Source organism: Prosopis cineraria, unplaced genomic scaffold, assembly GCF_029017545.1.
Source record: "Prosopis cineraria cultivar Desert tree isolate PC_DT_omini unplaced genomic scaffold, ASM2901754v1 PC4, whole genome shotgun sequence".
NCBI classification, from domain to species: Eukaryota; Viridiplantae; Streptophyta; class Magnoliopsida; order Fabales; family Fabaceae; genus Prosopis; species Prosopis cineraria.
Genome location: NW_026555335.1, coordinates 34,989,405 through 35,014,472, shown reverse-complemented (window position 1 = coordinate 35,014,472; position 25,068 = coordinate 34,989,405). Strand labels below are relative to the sequence as shown.

The window sequence follows — 25,068 nt, the reverse complement described above, 5'->3', positions numbered from 1 at the left end:
ATTAAAAATGCCTTATATTTTTTAAAAGAGAGAGTATTTATTAGAATCATGTATTTTTAATTTTCATTAAATAAAATCTTTGTACTTCTTTTATATGGTAGAGAATTGTTTGTGATAAAAAAATTTATATTAATTTTTTTAAATTATTACTTTCATTTTAAAACTATTACCCCTTTTGCATTCTCGTTGGATGCTCATCAGACTAATGAGCACCGAAAGCTTATCACCTAAAATGCACTGTCTTGCTTAGGAATCCTGACTGTTTATGGCAGTATAATTTTAACCATTAGATCAGCTAAAATTCTCTCATCTATGGGTTGATAATTGAGTAGGATCATATTTTCATTCTTCAAATTCTCCCGCAAAAGTTCAAAGTAGAGCAGAGCTAGAGAAATGAATGGCATAGAAATAGAGCAAGAAGAAGGAAGGGAGTACATCGAAATAGGGCAGGAAGGAGGAAGAGACTGTTTTGAGATAGAGGAGGAAAAAGGAATACAAGGATCAATGCAAGTAAGACAACAGGAGGAAGGACGAAATGAATCGCTCCAAGCCCAACAAGAGGAGGAAGGACAAAGACTAGGGTTGCACATGGGTAGGGCAGGGCTGGGCAAGAACCTACTCGATGCCCAGCTCGAAGAATAAATGGGCTGCAAAATACAGCTGGAAGCCTAGCCCAGCTCACAAAATGCCCTATTAGTTTGGGTTGTGTAGGGCTGACTGGGCAGCTTTGCCAAGCCCATCAAATAATCTCCCTTCCCATTAAATCACAACTTTTCTTATCATTTTGAAATAAAACTTTCACAAATCAACAATAGTCTTATGCATCAACTCAAAATAGCATTCATAAAGTCAAAAACCATCAATCCACTATAATAATGACAGCCACAATATCTAATTATCCATAATTCAACACCCAACTTGAAAACAAGTCATGGCACAATATCAAATTATCCATAATTGAATCTAAAATAACAGCTATGATCATTGAAAACAATAAATTTTACAAAAGCTTGGAGCATCATATGAGAAACAGCAATTTGAAAGAGTAGACTCCAATTAACAAAAGATTTCTTCCTAACTCCCAACCTGCATGAATGGAAGAGAAAAAATATGTCATAACTAAACAGATGAAAATCCTTATTCAAGGAAAATGCATAGTAATTAGTAAATCTTGAATGGAGTAAAAGGCAACTCACATGCAAACCAACATTTGCTCTGGAATGCATCAAATCTGCCCTCCTCTAGATAAAAGGGGTCAAAAGAAATGGAATCTGCAGTAGCCGAAGCATAACTTTGGTAAATAGCAAAGCAGAATAAAGGGGGCCAGTAGGGGGCATGCATGTATGCATAAAGGACTTATCACTAGTGTCCACTTCATCCAATTTAACTAAATTTACACACTTGCTCTTTAATTTTTCAAAGAGTTAATAAAGGGTCAAGATATACTTGTAAAGAAACACTTTAATCAACACTAACAATCGCATTCTCTCCTCCAAGTGTTGCATCTAAAGACAAAAAAAAAATTACATTAATATAAAAACTAAAATAAAGGGTGTATGTGTGCATGTGTAAACTTTAGAAAAAAAATTATTACTTGTAAGCTGAATAATATTTTCTGTCTCATTAAAGTTATCAAACTCATGGAGCTTATCAACCAACTCAGATAGAGATTGCCCACTTTGCAGCCAATTTTGCCCATAAATCAATGCTTCTGCCATTTTAGGGGATAAAGAACTCATATATTGATCAACTACACGTCCACTAGTGCTAAATGCAGACTCAGAAGCCGCTGTAGAAACTGGCAAAGCCAATACATCTCGTGCCATGTGGGAGAGAATTTTATATTTTTCAGAATTTTCTTTCCACCATGATAATATGTCAAACTCATAATCAGATGATGAGATTTCAGCTCTAGAATCAGTTGCAAGATATCTGTCTAGCTCACTTTGTGGATCCATTGAAGTTCTTTTCTTCAAAGACTCTAACCACATTGCCCCTGGATCCTCAATGTTGTCGTCATCATCATCATCATCAAGAGAGGGCAATGAACTTGTAGATACATTAGTAACATGGGTAGGCCCTGATTCAGTAGAAATCCCAACAGAATACTCATCAAACAATCGATACAAATAAGTTTTGACCTTATCCATCATCAATGCACATTCTTCAGGGTTATTGAAAAGGAGTTCAAACATGTGATTTACATAAACTAATTTGTACTGAGGATCTAAAATCACAACCACAATTAATAATGGATTCATATTATCTGCTTGACCCCAATACTTATCAAACTTCATATGCATCTTAAAGCTCATATCTACCAAAAAAGTATTACCACTATTTTCAATGTGCTTCTGCAACATCTGTTGAACACGAGCAATTTGATGAAAACAATCATTTGATGTTACAATAAGGGAGCTTGAAAATTTTAAATTTATGTCATAAAAGATCTTTAAGAATTTGATGAAGACTTTAGCATTTTTCCAATCATCAAGAATAGAGCCAGAGAAAACACCTCCCTCTTGCTTAGAGTTAAAGAATGCAATATAGTCATCATCTTCATCACGCATCCGTTCAAACACCTTTTGAAACTTCATTGCAGCTTCTAACATCAAATATGTTGAATTCCATCGAGTACTAACATCAAGGCAGACAAGGCTCTTAGTTTTTATTTTTTCAGATTTAACCCAATTTTTAAACTTTAGAAACCGTGAAGGAGAAGACCGAACATATCTCACAGCACTTAGAATGGCTTTAAAATTATCTTTCATGTGTTTGATGCCTTCATTGACCACCAAATTAAGAACATGTGCACAACATCTTAATTGTAGATAGTCTCCTCCACAAATTAAGCCCTTCCAACTTCTCAACCTTCTTTTAAGATATCCCAAAGCCGTGTTATTAGATGAAACATTATCTATAGTTATGCTAAACATCTTATCAATACCCCAATCTAACAAGCATTACTCAATGGTCTTCCCTATAGTCTAACCTTTATGATTTTCAATTATAACAAAACTTAGGATCATTTTGTGAAGCTTTCATTCAGTGTCAATAAAATATGTCATCAAACGCAAGTAATTAAAATTTTAGTTTGACGTCCAGCAATCTGTCGTGAGACAAACATGCTTAGAACATTGCTTCAAGATCTTCTTTAGCACTTTTACTTCATCAAGATATAGCTGCCACACATCCCTCGCAATTGTTGTTCTTGAAGGGATTGGAAAGCGAGGTTCAAACTCATTCAACAATTTCTTAAATGTAGGCTTCTCAACAATTCTAAATGACTGCTCATCACAAATAATAAATTCAGCAAGAGCTCTTCTACACCTCTTCTCATCATATAAGTAAGTGACTATAGATTTTCCTTGCCCACTTGTCCCACTAGATAACAAATTTATCATTGCTTGTTTCTTATCTTTGGTGGCCTTGTGAGGGTTCTTTGGACACTTAGGGATGTGCTTCAATAAAGAATGTGTCCCATGGTGTGATGGATTAGAAGCATAAGTCGTGTGGCAATACTTGCATGCTGCTCTATGCTCCCCATTAGTTTCTTTTATAAGCAATCTAATAAAATAATCCCACACCTCTGATGTATGCTTGGGTTCCTTTTCTTTCTTTTTTTAACCCCTTCTCTCAACATTTGTCACTTGTGTGACATGTTTTATGGGTGTTTGGGTGGGAGGAGCATAAGGGGGAAGAGAAGGAGGTGCAGTAGGAGGGACAGATTGAGGGGAATAGGGAGGGGCAGGGTTTGCTATTTGTATAGGGAGAGTATGGGTTGGGATTTGTGTAGGTTCAGTAGAGGTTGGTGAATGGGAAGGTCCAGTAGGGGTTGATGTTTGAGATGTTTCAAAGGGTGATGCAATCGAAGCTTGATCCTCCATACTAGCATAAAAAAATATAAAACCATAAATTATTAGTTAAGAAGAATCTAATCCAAGTCCAACAATAATTCACACACATATAACTCCAAAATGTAACCCAAGTCCAATAATAATTCACACACATATAAATCCATTTAGAAGTGCAAATCCAATTCCAACAATATATCCAAGTCCAACAATAAATTCACACATACACAAATCAAGTCCAAAATGTAATCCAATTCCATTAATTCAATCTTTCTCTTGACTTTCTGGGCAAAATTTGGCATAAGAATAATCGAGAGAAAATCTAATTCTGGGCAAACGAGACCTTTAAAATACATGTAGCATGGAATGTGATATGCACTAATGCAACCAAAAATAGAGGAAATTGAGAATAACACCTTACAAAATGTGATATAATTGCACTAAGGTATATATGCAACCAACCCAATCAGTAGTTAAAGAAATCTTTAGATGGCCGTAGCAATGCCAAACCATATGTTCAGAAATCAGCCCAATGAAAGCAGACAAGGTTTTAAACTGAACATCTAAGCTAGTATTTCTTAGCAGAAAAATTAGATCAATTTTAAGCACAAAAATTTCACAACATAAACCAGGAACCTCCTCAAGGGAAAGAATATAAAAACAGGGCTACTCAAATCAAATATTTCTCCAATACAAAGAACCATGACAAGATTATGGAAAAAAATTAAGAGAAAATCTTACCTTGGGCAGACGAGACTGTGAACCTGGGCAAACGAGACCTTCTGTGCGATGAGAGCAACAGACTGTTGGATTTACCAGCATTGCATAATTTTCTTAGATTTTTTTTGGTATGCCCCCATCTCCACTCTTGGAGCACATGACTTCATAGTATAGTTCTTTTGGTTGGATGGCACTTGCTTTGCTTTATTGGACAACAATCATCTACCCCTGCTACCATTTAATAGCAAATCAATCTCCATCCATTGTTGGATAGTTTTCAGCCTTCCTCTTGTGTTTTTGTTGTTAATCTATTATTGCATATGTCCATTCTATTACAAGATAACTTATTTCTGAATATATCTTCTACTGTTGGAGTTAAATCAATTTGGTTGAGTCCAAACCCATTCCTTAATAATTTTTGTAAATAAAATATTTATTGAGTGTAAGAACTATGTTCAGCTTGCATATCATTTCAATCTACAAGTACAAACTATCAACACTATCTTAATATGAAGAGAATAGGAAAAAAAATACTTGAATACCAAAACAGGGGTGTGACATTTCATCAAAAGTTGTGTGAGCATGTAATTGTGTAAACGATATACTTATTTAGTTTAAGCAAAGGGTTGATTTATTTTAGTAATAGAAACAAGTTTAGTAAAAGTGAGAACTAATTAGCTAATTTACAACACTTGATATTGTTTGAAGAATTATTCAATTCCATTAAAAAAAGACTTCAAATACATAAATAATTAAGAAACTAAAATACTGTACACATATTCAAATGGCAAAGCAAAGAAAGTAGCTTGAAACGAAAGGCTTCAAAGTGACATGAGGTAAAGCAAAAACTTGCAAGTTTATGTACAAATAATTTATCAAGACTTTGAGATATAAATTAAAAGTATCAAACATCATAGAAGCTGTTATTCCTTCTGTGCTGAGAAAAGATCATTTTGCATGATTAATGGTCAAATAAAAGATGACACCCTAGACTCCTTTCAAGATTGATAAGCAATCCATTTTAAGAATTTTAATGACTTACTAGGCCATGTAGAGATTTCTATGTGTTGTAGAACTGGTTGAGTTATTTGTTCTGTCAACATCAATGACAACTTCCTTATCAGCAAGTTAAAGATTCACGATTGAAGCGCCTATGACATGTTTTGAATTCTTTATGACTATACATAAAGCTTCTTATTAGAAAGAACGACAACAACAATAATCACCAATTAACACAAGATACATTGGCATTATTATAAAAGCAAATTTAAGGATTAGATTGTCGAAACATTTTCTTTCATCTATAATTATGAAGTTAATTATGTTGTTCAAAAGATCTTACTTGATCATAGTTAATTATATTATTCATAAGTTTTATTAGATAGCATGGGTTTATCCTTTTAGTTAAGTTAATTACATTTTACTGAGAGGTTTGGTTAAAGAGACTTTTTGAGGATATCACCTAAAAAAGAGACTTCTTGAAGAACTTAAAGCAATTAATCAACTTCCCATATAGCATCCATCAATATAAAAAATAACATTGCCTATCACAACTAAAAAAGAAAAAAAGCACATTGCAATAAGCCAACAGCTTCATCAAAGTGAAAGTGAATTCATAAATTGTTGACTTTTGCATGCATCTTAACTAAAGCTCAAGTTGCAGATGTCTCAACTAAGGCCATAGCTCAAGTAAGGTTTGAAAAGCTTGGATGCACTCTGAGATTGATTATTATCTGCTCCTCAACAGGAGTAGGAGAAGCAGTGTTATTATTCAGTAAATTGAAGCCTTGATCTAGGAAGATGCAGCCTAATGCACCCATAGCTTAAGCCTAGATTTTGTGCAATCTAGGTCAATACTTTATGGAGCATTTAAGAAGCTAGTTATTTCGTCTTTAATTCTATGTATCTTCCTTTCCTTGATATATGACTATTGTGTCTTTGTGTACTGTTATTTTCTTTCCTTTTTTGTTATATGGTGTATTACAAATTTCAAGATAACTTTAATGTCTAAATTCCTATTTATGTACCAAGCATCTATTCTAATAATGCATAAGAACTACTCAGTTAAATCGACAAAGTTGAATAAGAGCATGAAGATGAAATCACGAGAAAGCTTCTCAAACCACATTCTCACATGCTAATTGGTAGCCCACAAGCTAAATTAAAGAGGAAGATATTATATAGTTTCTATTAATGGATTATTATACCCAAAACAAACAAAGAGAAGGCCTTGCTTGTTCAATGGATTGAAATTAGCAAGGATCGATTGATTGAAAAAATTAACATACACACAAACTTGTTCAAATTCCATGACTTGCAAATGTTGGATTGGCAGAACTCTAACCTTTATCAATGGTCAGACCTCTTCACTTGTCAAAATTTGCAAATAGCAGAGGGTTGCTATCTTGCCGAAGCTATTGCAAGTCTTTGGTGTGTTGACACTTTCTATTTGGGGAGGAAGAAGAATAGCAGCTTTGGTCCGACGCTTTCAGTTTGGTTTGGAGAGGAAGAGGAATAACAAATTAAAAAACCTAAATATCAAATTAAAAAGAACGGTTGAGATTATTTAAGAACTAATGGCTCAGATCTGTTTTGTTACCCAAACTATGCATTTTGGGTGATGAGCTTTCATTGCTCATCGGTCTGATGAGCACCGAATGAGAATGCTGCTTGCTCTAACCATAACATAGAGCATTTTCTAGAACTCCATTTGATCTAAAAATATAGGCCTTTAAATAGGTGTTATATATATATATATATATTCTATCAATTATATCCTTACATTATTATATTTCACTTAAGTAATTAATGAGAGTCTTTTAGATAAGTTAAATATTATATTTATTTCATTTAAGAGTTTGATCAAAAAGATGTGAAAATTAAAAAAAATTAAAATTTGAACCAATTTTTTATAAATATAAATTAGTTTACAATAATTTATATTGTGATTTAGAGAAAATATTATTTAAGGTTATGAATGAAAGTGTGAAATTTTATATGAAGGCGAGTGAAAGTTATAAAGTCAGGGGGCAAATGAAAAAAAAAAAAATTAAAGGAGCAACTAAAATTATGTAAGGTCATTTTAGGTGATCTTTCGTGTTGAATGCGTATGTGGGTTTGTGCTTCCGTACTTTCATAGTTATTATATATTGTTATCTGTAGAAGACAGCATCACCCGGGGTGGTGGCGCAGTTGGCTAGCGCGTAGGTCTCATAGCTTCTGAGAAATCCTGAGGTCGAGAGTTCGAGCCTCTCTCACCCCATAATCCTTTTTCGAATGTGAGAAATCGCTTCAAAAAGATGAACGGTGGAATCGATTTTTTTTTTTTTTAAATTATCATTATTTTATTTTATTTTTTGAATATAAGAAGATTACAAGTTAACATAAAGTTACAAGCAGTATAGCTAAAAAGCATACAGCTTACCCTATCATCATTCACTGCCTTACTAGAATAAGGTGAGGGATGATCAGAAATAATCTAGCCTAAACTATTACTGGCATTAGCAGCCAAAACATGGGCACAACAGTTTGCCTCACTTTACATAAGGTTAACATAAACATCCACAAAAGTGATCTAGCTTGATCCACAATTAATCATTATTTTATTTTGATTTCATCTGTGGTTAGTGGTTACTGCCAATTACTTTTTCTGTTTAGAATTCATCTAAAGTCCATTGTCCTATGCGGAAACAACAATCAGATCCCGTGAAGAAATAGAAAGATAAGGCTAAGTGTGATACGGTCATCATTCCCTCTTTTATTGATCCATTATTATTATTTATGGTTCGGTCCCCCTCATTCATCATTTGCATTTATCGTTCCCATAATCTACCATGTACTGCTTATTATGTGTGTGTTTAGTTTTTAGTTCATATATGATAAAAAAAAAATATATTTGAAAATTTAATTATTTATTAGATTTGATAAAAGCACGTTCCATATATAATTTGAATGTGTTTTTTAAAGTTATTCAAACAAAACCTATATCTCTTTTCATGAAAACAAAAAAAAAAAAAGGGTAGGACATGGAGGCCTAGTCCTATCAACTAAGAAGTTAATGACTTGTCAAAAATACAATGATTCAACTTAGAGAGCATTACTTTACTAAATTGGAAGCAATTTTATTTCAATCATAACTACTCAATTTGCCTTTTAATTGAGAGATTTCTCTACAGAAAGAAATATATTCTTCAAGAGAAATCTTAGATGGCTTGAACAAGATTCAAAGTAACCTGTGTATATTTCGAACGTGCATGACAAAAATTATTAGCTTTCAACATGACGGAAGAGTTAAGAAATCCCATCATGTGTGATTGAGATTGATTGATGTTTTACAATTACGTTAATAGAGAAGCTATTATTGTGATGCAGAGAATTCAACTTGGATGTTATGAGATTTGAATCATTTAAATTTAATATAGAGAGTTTAAATTTAAAGTTTTAAATATATATTTATCAAAACAAAAATTTATGAAAATTATAAAAAAATTTAATAAATCTGACTACCATTAATCTAGGCAATCCATATTTAATATTAAAAATTTTATAATTTTTATAAATTGATTATCTAAGTTTATTCTGAATGGTCCAGACTTAAAAATTTTAACTTGTAATTTTCAAAAAAGAATTATTTTTTTTGAAATTTCTAGTTAGAATATTATCTCTATTTTTAATATTGTATTTACTAAAATACAAAGTTATAAAAATATTAATATTAAATCTAGATAATTAATTTATAAAAAATTTAAATATTATATTTAGGGTGTCCAAATTAATTTTCAACTGTTCGGACTGATAATAAGCAGATTTATTAAAAAATTTATTAATTTTTATTTTATTAGATATAAAAATATAAATATAAATTAAAAGCTGCAAATTTGAACATTACAAATTTAGACAATCCAAATCTTACCAAGAGTGATGAGGATTATGATGGGCATGAAAGATGAAACCGTGGTGCAGACTGGTTGGCAAAAGTAGCTCATCTTATGATTTATGAGTAAATGATCATCAGCAATCTTCCTCCTCAATGTAAAGAGGTTATTTAGTTTCATGACAAGGGATATGCTAACCCTAGAGATTAATTTGTTTTTTTTTTTAATCCCAGGCTTTGCCTTTCGTTGTATAAAAAAAAAAAAAAGAGTTTCCCGTATATGATGAAGCTAGAATTTTTCTTGTAATTCTTAACCATTTGAACCAGCATGCACTGGCTTATTCATTCTTCATCATTATACTAATACATTTTTAGTAATAGTTATAAATTTTAGTAATAATGGAGGCTGAAATCTATTTCAGAGCCCAATAAACTTCTTAAACTTTTCATCCAAAGCAAGAATTTCTATTCTTACTACTTGCATTTCAGAAGAGAAACAATATGCAACTCAAACTCTTTGCTATTTTTGGGGATTTATTTCTTATTCCCAGTGAAACGTGTTTGATCATATTTTAAATCGAATTGAATATAACAACTAGCAAATGTCAACTCTTTGGTCAGACACACACACTTTCTCTCTCTCTCTCTCTCTCTAGAATCAAGTTTAATGACCCTCTTAACCCCAGAATGTGCTTAAGTTTACTCTGAAGTTTTAAGGCTTTCCCAAAAGTCATAGATTTGAACTGTACTTCTCATCCTTTGACTTCTTCAGAGTTCCTGGAGTTTCTATATCTGCATAAAACGATCGACTAGCAAAGAGCTTGATGTTGCAAATTTTGAACAAAAGAGAAAGCAGCGTCTCTTGTGATATTTTTAAATAGGCTTACTTCAGGGTCAGATCAGAACAAGGAAGAAGAAAAAAGGTCCATAGAATGCGGACATTTGTTCTATGAATTTTAAATGAAGAAAATCTCAAGACCAAGTATTCAATTCAAGTAACCATTTTTTCATTAGTGCTTTAGCAATATTGATGTATTAATTAATTAATATGCGAGATCTATTTGTTTCTTATCCAATTGAAAAATGGGGGAAAATAGAGTCGGTGGATCATGTATAGCTCTCTTATTTCCCAACTCGGAAGTAGGAACTTTCATTGGTTGTATTTTAAAAACATAAACGAATGACAAAATCGTGCAAGTGGTTTTTATTTTATTTTTTTAAAAAAATCATACCAACTCTATTAAGTCAGAGAGGAAGTGCTTATGATTCCCTCTCAAGCCGAAAGAAAACAGGGGAACAAACAAAGAGGAAGAGTCAGTATGAAATGCTTGACTTTCTAACTGTGTCTACATTTTCTTGGTTTTGGACTCGGTTGATAAACAACCACTTGTTGATATTTAAATTTCACGATGTATTAAAATAATAATAAGCCTTAATTTATATGGATACGGAATGCGAGCCACTGAGCCAGAAATGAAGAAACCAGATCCTACTATGAGTTAATGAAGCTAACAATGAGTTCGACCGCCTGCTTCCTGAGAGACGTAGATCTTTACTGTATATCATTAAAAACAACAAAAGATCCACCTGATTCAGATGCGTCATTCCCATTTCTAGAACCGTCAATTAAAATCAAACCTATAAGGCCTGAAAAAAATTGAGAGCTGAGCTGCTACTTTAATCTTTAAAAAAGTAAATCGAACTTAAAAAAGTTGGCCTTTTTAAGTTTGAAAATAAAAAGACCGACCCTTTAGGGTCAGGCCCTTTTAAGTCCTAATACATTTAAAAAAATATAAAATATATATATATAAAAAGAAGATACCACATCACTCAAGATTAGCACTGACTCTCTAGTCCAAACAGTAGACACGTACATTATTATTTGCTTACTTTGAATATTTTTACATTCTTTAAATAACTTAAAATTATGATTTTGATTTATTATTTATTGCAAATAATGAGGATGAAAAAGCAAGATATGAAAAGCTTAACATATTTGCCATTGATGAGGATCCACAAGGAGAATGATCAAATCATATTAATGTTGATGATGATAAAAATCATCAAGATTTAGCTCACGATGTTACCAATGTGTAATTGATGTTAGAGTTGATTTTGAGCTGTTATTTTTTGTCAAACTTAAAATTTTTGTTATGTGAATTAATTTTATTTTATTTTATTTTATTTTCTTAGATTTAATGTAATGTGTAATAATTTTATTAGAATTTTAAATATTTTTTTAAATTTTTAAATTAAAAAATTAAAAAAATAAATAGGGCCGAGGTCTTGATTATAGTTATTTTTTTAAATAATATTAGCTTTCTAGTGATATGATTATTTTGTAGGATAGAGTAAATATTTTGATTAGGATTTTTTCTATAGGATAGTAAATCTGATGATATGATGGATTAAAAATATAGGTTAAAACTCTTAGGGATATAATAAATATTATAGAATATTTTCTTGAGGTTGAAACTCATGTTTAAGAATTTTTGAGTTAAAATCTAGATCTATATGGTTGAATTTATGTGGAATCTGAGATGTAGGGATAAACCTATGATTATTAAATATTTATTTAAGTATGAATAGGTATTTTTGAGGTTATAGAAAGGTGATTTGAGGCTTCAGGATAATTTTAAAAATTTAATTTATTTTTGGACGAATTTTTAGAATATAGAAGGATGAAATTGTGATACTAGAAGTGATTTGAGGATAAAAAAAATAGTTTATTAGGGTACGAGAATTTTAGAAAAGAATTTGGGAAGTTAAATGAGGCATAAATCTTAAATTAGTGTTAATATGAATTATAGATCTAAGACTTTCTAACTATTTAAATTAGAGTTATTTATTTTAATGTAAAATTAATATATAGTATTGTGAAATAATTATGTAGATTATATTGACAAAGATAGTGGTGAAAAAAGAGTTGTGAAGGGGAACTTGTTATTCAAGACACAAGGTAACCATTATTAATGTGTTGTGATGAGTGTGTTTGTGAATGGTTATGTGTTGTTTTGTTGTTTGGAAAAATTATGAATTATTGAAAATAAATACTATATATACTTGTTTGAAATTATTGCCAAGTGGGTTAAAACTTTATTTTTGTTTATCATGATGAGATATTATTGTTCGGATATATTCCTGTTTGGATATTTGAATGATGCATGACTTGTCAGGGTATTTTAATGTATGGTGTTAATGGGAATTTCTGTTCGGTTAATTATTACCACGTGGTAAGCCCTCATTGGACCCAATGAGTGGCGTGTCGCTTGGTCCAACTCACCTTTGGCCGGGTGATTTGGCGTCTGAGCATGGTGAAAGGAGGATATAAGGTGCAGTCATGCAATTAAATACTTGTTCGGTTTGTTTGAAAATATTGTTCGATTAAATGTTTTGTGTGCCCACTTAGCAATCGCATGATTAATTACATCCGCATGCATCATTACATATTAATTTTTGGTTATTGGGACTTTTAAGTCTCATTCCCCGTGGTTAATATTTTTACAGGAGCGAGTCCGGCCGAGAAAGCACCAGAGGTGTAACTATGGTGTATGAAACACCATCTTTTACGTTGCCTCTTATTTTGGATTATACAATGTATCTTGTGCCAACTTAGGACATATCTTCTTTGTGAAGCATGTAAACTCTAATCCTTTTTGTTAAAAGTATTTATTTGACTAAGAGGATTATGTTTGTCTCTTTTGATTCATGACCTAATTTAAATATCATGCCATGAGGATCCTGACTGTCCCTCATGGTTCTAATTGCTTTTTTGAGATATTTTAAGACCTGTGGTATATTGTCTTGGATGTATCATGGTAGAAATTTTTCTACCATGATAAGGGTATGATAAGGGTTCAATGAAAAAAAAATGATTTCTTGAATTAATAATTTGCGAAAAATTGATTTGTAAATTTGAGGGTGTTACAGCCCTTCAGCCCAGAGGGTCAGGGCCAGGTTGCTAAAAATTGAGCCCTAGATATAATTGGGTTTAAAAGAGCAGCCCGTTTAAGTCCTGACTCTTGAAAAGCTGATCCTAATTGACACCTTTACCCATTTCATATTAGAGTGGGTCTCACCAAATTATGCCCTGCTTTCAATAATGGACTAGTAGCCCCTCCCCTCACTTCCTATCACACTATCTCTTATCTTCTTTAGTAAAATTAAAGAAAAATATCCATTTCCAAAATAATGGAGAATGTCTCTAATCTTCTGTGCTATGTACCATCAAATAAATAACAATGAAGTCAATCACTTACTCTTGGTCTTGGATTTCCGTGTACTAGATTTGGACCTGCTCAAAATTTTTAAAGTTGTGCTCCCAAAGAAAATAGAGTAAACTAGGGGGAACTCTTTGGTCAAAAAAAAAAAAAAAAACTAGGGGAAACTCAGTTGCATCCGGCTATCTAACACAACTTTTTGGAGCCATGGTCAAAGCGCCCTGATCCAATAACCAAGTGTCGATATCCGAGCCATCTGATCGTTAGGATCAAAAGTCAAAGATGAGTGGTATAGGACTAGTAATGTTGTAGCATAAGTTACCATAATTAATACACACAATTTCAATACATGAAGTAGATCTACCCCACTAATTACTGTGTCGGTTGGCGGTCCTTGTCATTTAATTATTTGTCAACAAACCCAGGACTACGAGGAAATATCACAGATGCCATTGCACTTTTCTATGCAGGAATACCAACCTGACAGAAATTATTGACTTGTCTCAAGTCACTGTACTGTAAGTGCAATTAAAACTGTTACATAGAAATGAGAGGAATTCTCAGAATATTTAGTATAAAATGGGATGCCCACTGCACAAAAAAGTTCACACTTCACAGTTCACACTCCACATCTCAGTTGCTGATTGCTCAGGGAGAAAAGAGAGAAACCGCGTTTTAGGAGAATTCGGCACTGTATCTCCTTGCGCCATGTGATGGGTTCCTCCTCTCGCATTTAACACTCCCTTCCCCTCTTAATTCCATTGATTCACTTTCCTTATCTCTCTGACACTCTCTCTCCCCCTCTTCAATACAACTCATCAATTCCTTCACTGTTAAGTAGTATCAATCATCATCATCCACCTGCTGCAGCCCTGGTTTCATTTATAGATCTTCAATTGAGTGTCACCTCGGTTTTTGTTGCAAATGGCTCCACCAACGTACTTGGGTTGCAGAAGAGTTGTTCTGTTGTTCTGTATTCTTTCTTTTCTGTTTGTTTCTGTTTGTTTCAGTGACTGCTCAGAATCGCAACCTCAGAGCAAAGAGTTTGCTGGTGGAAGGAGAATGTTGGAGGCACAAAAGGAAGAGCCTACTGTGAAAAAGACCAAGCCAATCAAGCCTAATCTTTCTCTTAAAAATCAGACCAAGCCCGTCAAATCCAACCTATCCGCCAAAAATCAGACCAAGCTTGCCAAAGTCGGTTCCGATTCATCGTCCAAATCCATACCCACCCTTCTCGCCGATACTGTGGTCAAGAAGCTGAATTCTACCTCCAAGAACAAGAAGCTGAATTCCACCAAATCAACCTCAATTTCCACCAAAAAATCCTCAGGTCTTCTCAAAGAAAGTGATGCCAAGAACAAAACGACCAAATCCACCGCCGCCAAGGAAACCAAGGTTAAAGCAGATCAAAAGCTGGAGCTCGAATCTGAGAAGCCGAACAAGAATAAGAACGCGGAGAAGAAGTCCGGGCAACAGAAACCAAAGAAACAAACGCCACCGAGCTGGATCGAGCAAGACGACAACGACGACGATTTCGTTTCAGAGTTGAAAGATCTGCCCACCAAGTTTCAGCAGTCGATCATTCCAGACCTCACGAAAATCTCAAGCACCTCCAGAATCTACATAAGCAAAGCCAATAAAGAAATCACAAAAGGATTCAAACCCTATGTCGGCAACACATACGCACCCACCATCGCCACCGTACTCTCTTGCGCATTCCTCCTGATCCCTCTGGTTTTGGTCTCTCTCATTTTCAATCGAATCAAAGCTTACTTCTCTCTCCAGAGACTCCTAATCTTCATCCAAGTCTATCTCTCCATCTACTTCTCCATCCTCTGTCTCTCGTCGCTGATCACAGCGCTTGAGCCCCTCAAGTTTCTATACGCTACTTCGCAGTCCACCTACGTCTGTCTACAGGTGCTGCAAACTCTGGGTTACGTATTGTACCTCCTACTGCTGCTGATGTACCTGATCCTAGTCTTCTCGACAGATTGCGGGCCGGGCTCGAAATTCGTGGGCCTGACCCAGACATTCGTCGGCTTGGCCGTCGGGTTGCACTACTACGTGACGGTGTTTCACAGGGTGGTGCTGAAGCAACCGCCAAAGACGAATTGGAAGATTCACGGCATATATGCCACGTGTTTTCTGATGAGCTGTGTGATTGCAAAGGCTGATAGAAGGAAGAAGGCTTACATGGTGGACGGAGCAGAAGAAGGCAAGAAGAATTAGATTAAAGTAAATTGAATTGAATTTATGCCGGAGATTAAGGTTCTTCATGTACCGCAAGGAATTTGGCATGGAGGGACGATAGTAAAAGTTTGATGTTCTTCTATATTTGGCTAAAAGCATTTGCGTCTACGCCTCTTTTTTTTCCCCCCCTCTCTCTCTTCAGATATATGTATAAATAAATACATTTTTTATTTTTGTTTTCCTCGCTTAAGTGGTTCAGTTATTTGAACTTTTTTTTTCCCAACAGTTATTTGAATTTTATGTCTCTGAGAAGGTAATATTTTTATGCAAAAATTTAGACCTTCTGTTCAAAAACAATAATCGTAAGACTTAACTTTTTAATCATATTTATAATTTACCTTCAATATATTTTATCAAAACTCAGGAAAACTTTAAAACTTATTTAATTCTATTTAAAAATTTAATTAAATTATTAACTTTGCATATGAATTTAAATTTTTTGAAGTTAAGATTGGTGGATTTGGATAAAAATTTTTTTTTGTATTTAAATTTATTTTATTATTTTTATAAAATATAGAACTTTTTCTCTTCTTCTTGAAAAGGAAAACTTCATATAAATTCGATGATATCAAATTTAAAGGATTTAAATTCATTAAATATACATATTTTAATAATATATTTTTCTATCTCCAACATTCAATTGAAGGTCAATGATGAATTTTGTAAAGAAAATTCATTAATATGACTTATAAATAAGATAAAAAAATCTTCTCTTTCTATCCTATAAATAGGACCAAAAGGAATACTCTCTCCATTCCTGTATATAATATATTTTTAACCAAATCATAAAAATCAATAAAAATTAGTTATTTAATTAAAAGTATAATAATATTTTAATTTTGCTCTTAATTATTATAAATAAAAAATAAATTTTTTAAGGTAAATTAATTAAAGTACTTATCTTTTTTTAATTTAATAACTGTATAATAGTCCATTTATTAAAAATTATGCTAATAAATTCTTATGTTTAGGAATAAAAAAGGTTCTATAAAACATTTTATATATAGAGATAGAGGGAGTAGGTGCTTAATCTTTTATACTTAATATATTTTCATCCAATCAAACCAAGATAAGTGAATTTTAATATGTTAATAATATTAATAACAAGAATTTGTTATAAAATAAATAATTGATGAAAGATCCACATATTGTAATTTAATTAAAAAAAACATCTTAAACATATACATTTAAGTACATAATTTTTTTACCAAAAATATATACTTAAACTTTACACCCTAAATGTTAAATTAATGATCCTGCGTTTAATAATGGAGGAGGTGTTTTGAGTTTTGACCATCAAACTCGCTCCATTCTTATATGAAGGGTATTTTTTTAAAATTATTTTATTTTTACATATAAAAGGTGTCACGATATTTTTTAGTGATGAGATAATTTTACTTCTATTTTGAAAAAAAAGATATATTAATTGTGTGCTTTACCTACTATTACCATAATATTAATTAACATTATTAAGGATCATATTGAAAAATTATTGTGATTTAATAAAATTTCAACTGAATAATAAATTTTTATTGATATGCGTGATTTAATTAAAAATACCTTATATCTGAAAATAAAATAAATAATCAAGCTCACCTAAACTTTATTTTCCTCTAAAACACCTCACCCAACCTTGTTGACCGTGCTATTTGATTAAAACTGCATTCCCTTGGTCTTAATTTATGTTATAAGACAATTTTTAAAGTGATTCCGTATGCAAAATATAATATAATTTGATAAAAATAAAATTTTATATTATACTTTTTTATTATTACTCTTCTTATTATATTCTCTCTCTAATATTATTTCACAAATGTAATATTAAATGTAAATAGAGAATATTTTAAAAAATTTATATTTTTATTTTAAAAAAATAAAGTTATAAAATATATTTAATAAATTTTATTTATATATGAAAGAATAAATATGTAAATTTAATTATTAATTATTTTTTAAAAAACACTGAAGATATTATGATATTATGCAAAATAAATTATGAATTATAAACCGTTAGGTTTCAACAAATGATCTTTTTTGACCAAATAATTTGACTATTAAGCTACATGTCTTCTCCTCATTTGTTCCCTCTTTCTTCTTTGTCTTTCTCTCCCCACTTTCAATCGATGATTGACTTTGAAATGCTCTTCGAGGCGTCCATACACCAAATCAGAGGCGACCAAATTCTCAGAGCAAGAACAACACATCGTCGGAGGTTGAATCGCGTACATGGAGAAACATCTAGCAAACTTAGAGAAAAATCCACAAATCCAAAGGCATAACAAACCTGAAAATATGCGCACACAAGAAAAAAAAAAAAAGCAATAATGCCGTCAAGAAGAGCAAGACCAATAATGACACCCACCAAGACTCGTGGAAAACAATACCCTTCTCTCATTTGAAACATCATCCTCCCAAGCTATTCCCGTAACATCTCAAAAAATTTTTCCACAATTTTTTAATTTAATAAAAAGTAATTATATAAATTTAAGTATAATTGGGTTTGAAAATAGTTAAATACAGCTATTGAGTTTGATTTTAACCTTTAAATTGATTTGAAAGTAAATTAGATCATTCGAGCTCAAATTATAGAAAGAAATTAAATTTTTATCCCACTATGCATTATGTTGCAGCACAAAAATTTATGCCGTTGTATAATTTCTTGAACTAGTTTTTTTTAAAACACAAAATTAGTTCAAAAAATAGAGAGTGAGACTAGAACCAGCGATTAAGTGAGTAATTTCTCCACTATGGCATCAAATTTTGAGGATTTTGAAGGTGTTTGAAATTTGGTTTCACCTAAATATGCCTTTTTATATCTTTTTCTTCCCCTTTACATGTTTTGGAAGTGAGATTTATGGTTGGGAGTTAATGATTTTTGAATTTAAGGCTATGGGTCCGAACTCATTAGTCTAAATGGGACTAATGAGAATTGGTTAAGTATTCTACACATAATTTAAAAGTTTTAATAAGGTTGTAAGTTTGGGTTATTCATTTTGGACAAACCCTAGACCTTCAAAGTGTGATTTTGAATTATTGGGTGTTATATTAGTAATTATTTAAGTTAATAAAAGCTAAATAGAATTAATAAAAGTTAATAAACCTAATGGTTATGCTTAAATATAAGATACTAGAATTTTGGTAGTTAAAGTGTTGATTAATTAAAGTTGAAAGAGTGTTTATGATGATTTTAATTATGATTGGTATAACTAATTGTAAATCAATCATCTTGTGCACCATTCAAGCTTTGGTATAACTTGTAAAGAACTTTTATTGAGGGTTAAACTTTTAATCTCTCAAAAGTTTGAGATAACTGGGGGAAACTTAGTTTATATAGTTGAATATTAATTGACTATTTGTTGAAATGATTGATTTGAAATATGTTTAATATTTTTAAACTTATGATGCAAATTTGGCATGGTTAGTGATGTATTATTATTGCAAATTATATGTATGTTCATGTACATGCTAATAGTAATGATAAATGAGAAATTGTGATTATGTACTAGTTGGTGTGTGGATTGAGTTGGGTGTGAGTATGGATATGTAGATTCATGATATGAATGATAGATTAGAATGTATATACATATGTGATATACATGCATAGCATAATCATTGGCGAGAGTTTTTCTAAGGAGAGGAATAGTTGATTAAGTCCATGTGATATTGACAGCGACCGTTGAAATTAAGAGCTTGCCTTGGCATTGACCGTTGGAATTGAGATGTAGCCCTTGTCTCATGATTTATTCAGGACTATCCCACTTATTCTATGAGGGACTCGAACCTAACTAGTCTCTACCAGTTCATGAGGAGGCTAGATTAGGGGTATGGCACCCTATAGTTGTTAGTATTGGGAAAAATTAAATTACACAAGTGAATGAGTTGACCCTGGCTCGGTAGCTTTTTACAAGTGGAAGGCTGAGTTAGTTCGTGAAGGTCGTAGCCATCGGTTTCATATCGAAGGTAACAGGAGTGTATAAAGTTGTCATATAATCATGCATTTAGTTTTGGCCAGATGGTTGTTAGTATTATGATCCAATATGATTTAAAGGTGCATGATTGGCATTATTGTGACTCTAAGTTATGCATCATTAATATATATATATATATATATATGTGATTATGATTGTTATTATTGTGGTCAAGGCTATTCGTTGTCATACATGTTTTATGTCTGTGTTTATTGCCAACTGCGTCCATTTTTTATTGATATGCAACTGCATAGATTAGGGAAAACTTGATTACTGAGTGGTTATACTCACATCTCAATTTTTAATATTTTTAAAGCTTAACTCATTGGATCAAGATCAGGAAAAATGTGCCCAGGCATAGGATTGTAAAATAATCCTTTATATGCCTTTTTATGTTATTTTATGTGTATTAAAATTGTTAACTTGCCAACTAGGATTTACATGAATATTTTTGTATTACTTGCATTATCATATCATACTTGTTGAGTTAATGAGTTTTGATTGTAAACCCTAGTACAGGGCCAAAATATTTGTACAAGTAGAAATATGTGTATTTTGACTAATTTAGAATGAAAATAATTGTTTTGTGTAAGAAATTTTTCCTCCTTTTGTTTTATGTGTTATGGGGTTGAGTGATGAATTTGTGATATATACATTTGTGGTTGAGTGTGGTGTGTTGCAGTAGTCTTATAGGGTTCATTGAGTGTGGTTGAGTGGTCAATATAGGCTTTTAGTACTTGAGTTTGAGTTTGGACACCATTGTTGTGACTTTTTGTGAAAAAGTAATAAAATGGTTTGGGCATCCAACTCTTTGTAAAAAAATAAATTTGAGTGTGAAACTTGTGCCATTAGTTAGAGCTTATAGAAAGCTCCATGTAGACATTGAAATTACTTCAATTGAATGTTGGATGAAGATTTAAGGCGCATTGAAAGTTTGGTCAAAAAATGTACCATTACAACTTCTTTTTTTCTATCATGGGTTTTTGCGTTTTATGCCGTAGCATAAAATTTTATGCTACAATGTATTATGGTAGAATCATTATTTTGGCTCTTTTAATCCTAATTTGATGTTATTTTATCTTATATAATGTCCATGCTTTCGTATATATGTCTTTCTCTAATTTTTGTTTATGAAATGATTTTTTTGTAACATGTTAAGTTTTAAAAACTTGGAATCTCATTTATGTAAATTTTACAAACTTAATAATTCAATCAAATTAGTCTTATAATTATCTTGATTTTAGAGTTAATGGTGAATTAGTAAGGGTGACCTTACAGTCCCTCTCTATCCCTACAAAAGAGAAACAACAAGTATGAGCAATGTTTGCAGTTCAAGGAGCACAAGTTTGAGGCACCATTTCATACAATTCTGAGGACATTGCCTTCGTCGAGATGTATTGAACAAGAAAGGTGACTAGGGTGAAGAGCAAGGAGCTATTCTTTTAGGTTAGTATCTCTAATAACTTCATTGATGATCTTGATTTTGCTAAGATTACCTTCGCTAACCCAACTAGGATTTCTAGAAGCTTTCCTTTTTAAGCTTTTCAACTCCAAGATGATCAAGAGAAGAAGGATGGTGACTACTAACTAGCAAGTAGAATTACAATAGTAGATGCAAGAAAAATCATCGAAAGTCACTGATGTCAAACTATAAACGAGAAAGAGAGAGAGAGAGAATAGGGTAAAGTGTGGGTCTCATAAGTTTAAAAACAAATGGCCAAAACTAATGGCAGGCACCCCATGCTCTGTCTTTTTTTTTATATATAGTTTGTGATTTATTTTGCATCACATCATAATATAAGCTACCCAATATTCTTGAAAAAAATAGTTGGTGATTAAATTTATACTTTTACCCTATATGCAATCTTGTACAAATTGTATTTAATGTTCTCAACTTTGAGAGCATAAAACTAATCATATATGCATGGTCTATTGTTTGATAGGATCTAGAGCATTGTGAGACCCCAAATGTTAAAATTTGATATACCTTTTCTTGTTACAACTTATCCCCAAAATACCTCAGAAAATGTCTTCAAATAACTATGAAGATTTAGTCACCCTATAAAAGAGCATAAATCTAAATTAGTAAATATTATATTCAATCCAAATGGGCAACACTTTATGTAAGACAAAAGTTACAAAGACTTATGTTAACATCTTCAAACACTAATTCAATATTTTTAGAGTTTGACAAATTTTGACAAGAAATTCTGTAAAGATGAACAACCAGAGCTACGATACAATAATTCTTTTTCAAAGTAACGATAGCACAAACAGCATGAATATCATATATCTTGTGTCTTAGTAATTCGGGGAACTAGTGAATCTGACATGTCTATGCCATAGTGAAAATGAAACTTTAAGGTAGACTTACTTCAAATAAATAAAAGACAAATTAAACATTAGCTAAAATATAATGACTCTGAAAAGATAAGTTTAATAATACTTGTATGTTAAACAGACTCAAGTATGTTGTATGAATTAATCAAATCCAAAAATCAAGTATTTTTATTAGGCTTAGGCTTCATTTTGATTATAAATATTTGACAGTTATTATAAAATAATTATTAAATATTGGCTTTTAGAATTGACTAAATGCCAGATATGCATGACAGCAAATACTTAACTGTTATTACCAAATAACCATTAAATAAGGTAAAAAGAATAATCATTAAGTAAAGGCCAACTATGTGGTAGTGATTATATCTTCTCTCTTTAATATTATTTCACAAATAAAATATTAAATAAAAAATATTTTTTAAAAGTTTATAGTTTCGTGTTAAAATAATAAGTTGCAAGGTGTATTTAATAAATATGTGTAATTTTATCTAAGAATACCTTATTATCTTATAAAGTATAAATTGTGATGGGTGGAGTATGTTTTTTTTTTTTTGAAAATATAAGAATAGGTTTGATTTACAAGATCACGGCTTTTATTTTATTTCCGCTTCCACATCATTGTTTCATAAGAAAAGAAATCACGTTTTTTTTTTTTGTTTGGCTATTCGTGTTTGACATTTAAATTTTATAGAATATGTAAGATTTTTTTTCCGTAGCTTTCTATGGCCTGATTTCTATACCTTTTTGCTCAATTTATGTTATTATTAAATTATTAAATTTTCTATTAATGGATAAAAAATTATAATCATATTTAATAAATAATTAATGATGTCAAAGTTAGTTGCAACAGGACATTGCCTGAGAACATTAGTTGTTAAATTTTCTACATTAGAAAACTTTATTCTAATGGAAATATCGTCATCGAATTAGGTACCGATCACTTTCTCTCTGAGAGTGAGCGTTGGACTTTTGGTGGACCGGGACTCTGGGAGTCACTTCCTTGTGGCTTCGAACATTATCTGGTTGAGGGTTTTTCTAATCAATATATATGGTTTCTTCCGCATTATTTATCAAAATAATATTATCAATATCAAATATAAATATCATTGGCATATTGATATGCTCCTTTAGTGTTATTTACAGAATAAAGAGAGTATTTATTTTGATATTTATTTTAATAATTATTATGTTCATCTTTATTTTTTTGTCCCTATTAAATATTGAAAATGTCATCAAATGTTAGAGTATTGTATTTTTAATATATATATATATATATATATATTTTAATAGCAGTAAAGTTAAACACTTGTTAAATTTTTAGATGGAATGAATGAAATCTAAAGTTTACCTTTTTTTTTTGTGGTAAAAATGCTGCTAGAGGAGGTAAAATATAAAATTTTCAGGAAACTATAATTTTCACCATGCATGTATAAGTTCATTGATTTATTCTTCAAGTCAATGGATAAATATTAATATAATTTTTAAAAATGTAAAATGTTTAAAGTTATTTTTAGTGAATATTTTATGTTTAGTCAATATCTTAATATTCGTTTGTTGATGATTTTTTTGAATTAAAAATTAAAAAGAATTTAAGTCTGATTGATCCACTAGCCCAGAACTTGGGGAGCCATCCTGCCTAAAGACGATCAACAATCAAATATAAAATTCTTAATATTCAATATACGGATAATAAAAATAGTAATTTTTTAAATTTATCTCAATTATTAATTTAACTAGACTCTATGCCCTGTGTAAATTAAAAATAGACAAAACAATTTTTTATCTCTAAATGTGTGATCCACCCACATAAATTAAAATTTAAACAACACATTTCAGTAAAAAATTTGTCACCTGTAAACAATTTTCACCATTAAAACACTCCTCAACTACATTACTCCCTTCAAAAATTTAAGATTTGTTATTTTTTTCTGATCCTATATGACAAAAATCTTATAAAAATTCAATTAAATCAAATGATTACCATCATGCCACATGTAATACTCATTAAATGAGAAGATTTGTGTTGCTCATTGAATCCAAATCCAATTTATCTCTTTTTCTTTTTTCAGTTTACACAAATCTTATTTATCTCAAAAAATCAGTGTAGTTTTACCATAAGCCATTGATAAAATTTATTACATAATTTCTTCATTTTTAAATATAAGAAAAATTTTCATATGGCTTATTATTATTTTTTATAAGTGAAACGACAATTTTAATAAAGAACATTTATGACATTTTTTTCTTAACTGTACTTCATTAAATATTCTTAATTAACAATATTTCTAAATATTTGGTAAATGATATAACACAATAAAATTCATATAGGTGACTCCACTTAATGAGATAAGGTTTTTTATTGTTTATTTGTTTGTCCTTCATTAAATAACAATATCATTAAATTAGGGGAGATGCAAGATTAATCACAAATACATTTTAATCAAAAAATTTTAATTTTAGACATAATTATAGGATTGACTAAATTTTTTAAATTGTGTGCGTTAGTTAAAATTTGCGTATATATAAAAATGGAGGGAATAAGTTGATTGATATAAACAATAAAACATTCTATTTTATAATTTATTATTCAAATTTATATTTTATTATACAATTAATTATCTCACACACACACATATATATGTATGCAAAATAGAAGCAACAAATGATAAGTTTCCTACCTTTACCCAAATAAAATAACATATTATTTTTATTGTAAGTCTCATATTCACAAACATTTTTTTACTATGAGTCTTACATTTTTTTTTTGGAGCTATGAGTCCCACATGTTCTTAATATATAAGGATTAAACTAAAAAAAAAAAAAGATGAAGGTTATGGTTACCG

The 25,068-nt window shown here is 31.1% G+C and overlaps 2 protein-coding genes and 1 non-coding gene across 3 annotated transcripts; 2 read left to right on the top strand and 1 right to left on the bottom strand.

Moving 5' to 3' along the window:
* Positions 1-1,018: 1,018 nt before the first annotated feature.
* LOC129308982 (zinc finger BED domain-containing protein RICESLEEPER 2-like) lies at positions 1,019-2,597 on the bottom strand. The gene is made up of 3 exons (XM_054950333.1): positions 1,595-2,597; positions 1,197-1,271; positions 1,019-1,086 (listed from the first exon to the last, which is right to left on the bottom strand). The coding sequence occupies exons 1-3, from the start codon at positions 2,595-2,597 to the stop codon at positions 1,019-1,021; spliced, it is 1,146 nt and encodes a 381-aa protein (XP_054806308.1).
* Positions 2,598-7,751: 5,154 nt separating this feature from the next.
* TRNAM-CAU (transfer RNA methionine (anticodon CAU)) lies at positions 7,752-7,836 on the top strand. The gene is given in 2 exon segments: positions 7,752-7,789; positions 7,801-7,836. It is a non-coding gene; the product is annotated as a tRNA-Met (tRNA).
* Positions 7,837-14,262: 6,426 nt separating this feature from the next.
* Positions 14,263-16,097, top strand: LOC129307797 (uncharacterized). The gene has a single exon (XM_054948705.1). The coding sequence runs from the start codon at positions 14,592-14,594 to the stop codon at positions 15,894-15,896; it is 1,305 nt and encodes a 434-aa protein (XP_054804680.1). The 5' UTR covers positions 14,263-14,591; the 3' UTR covers positions 15,897-16,097.
* The last annotated feature ends 8,971 nt before the right edge of the window (positions 16,098-25,068 follow it).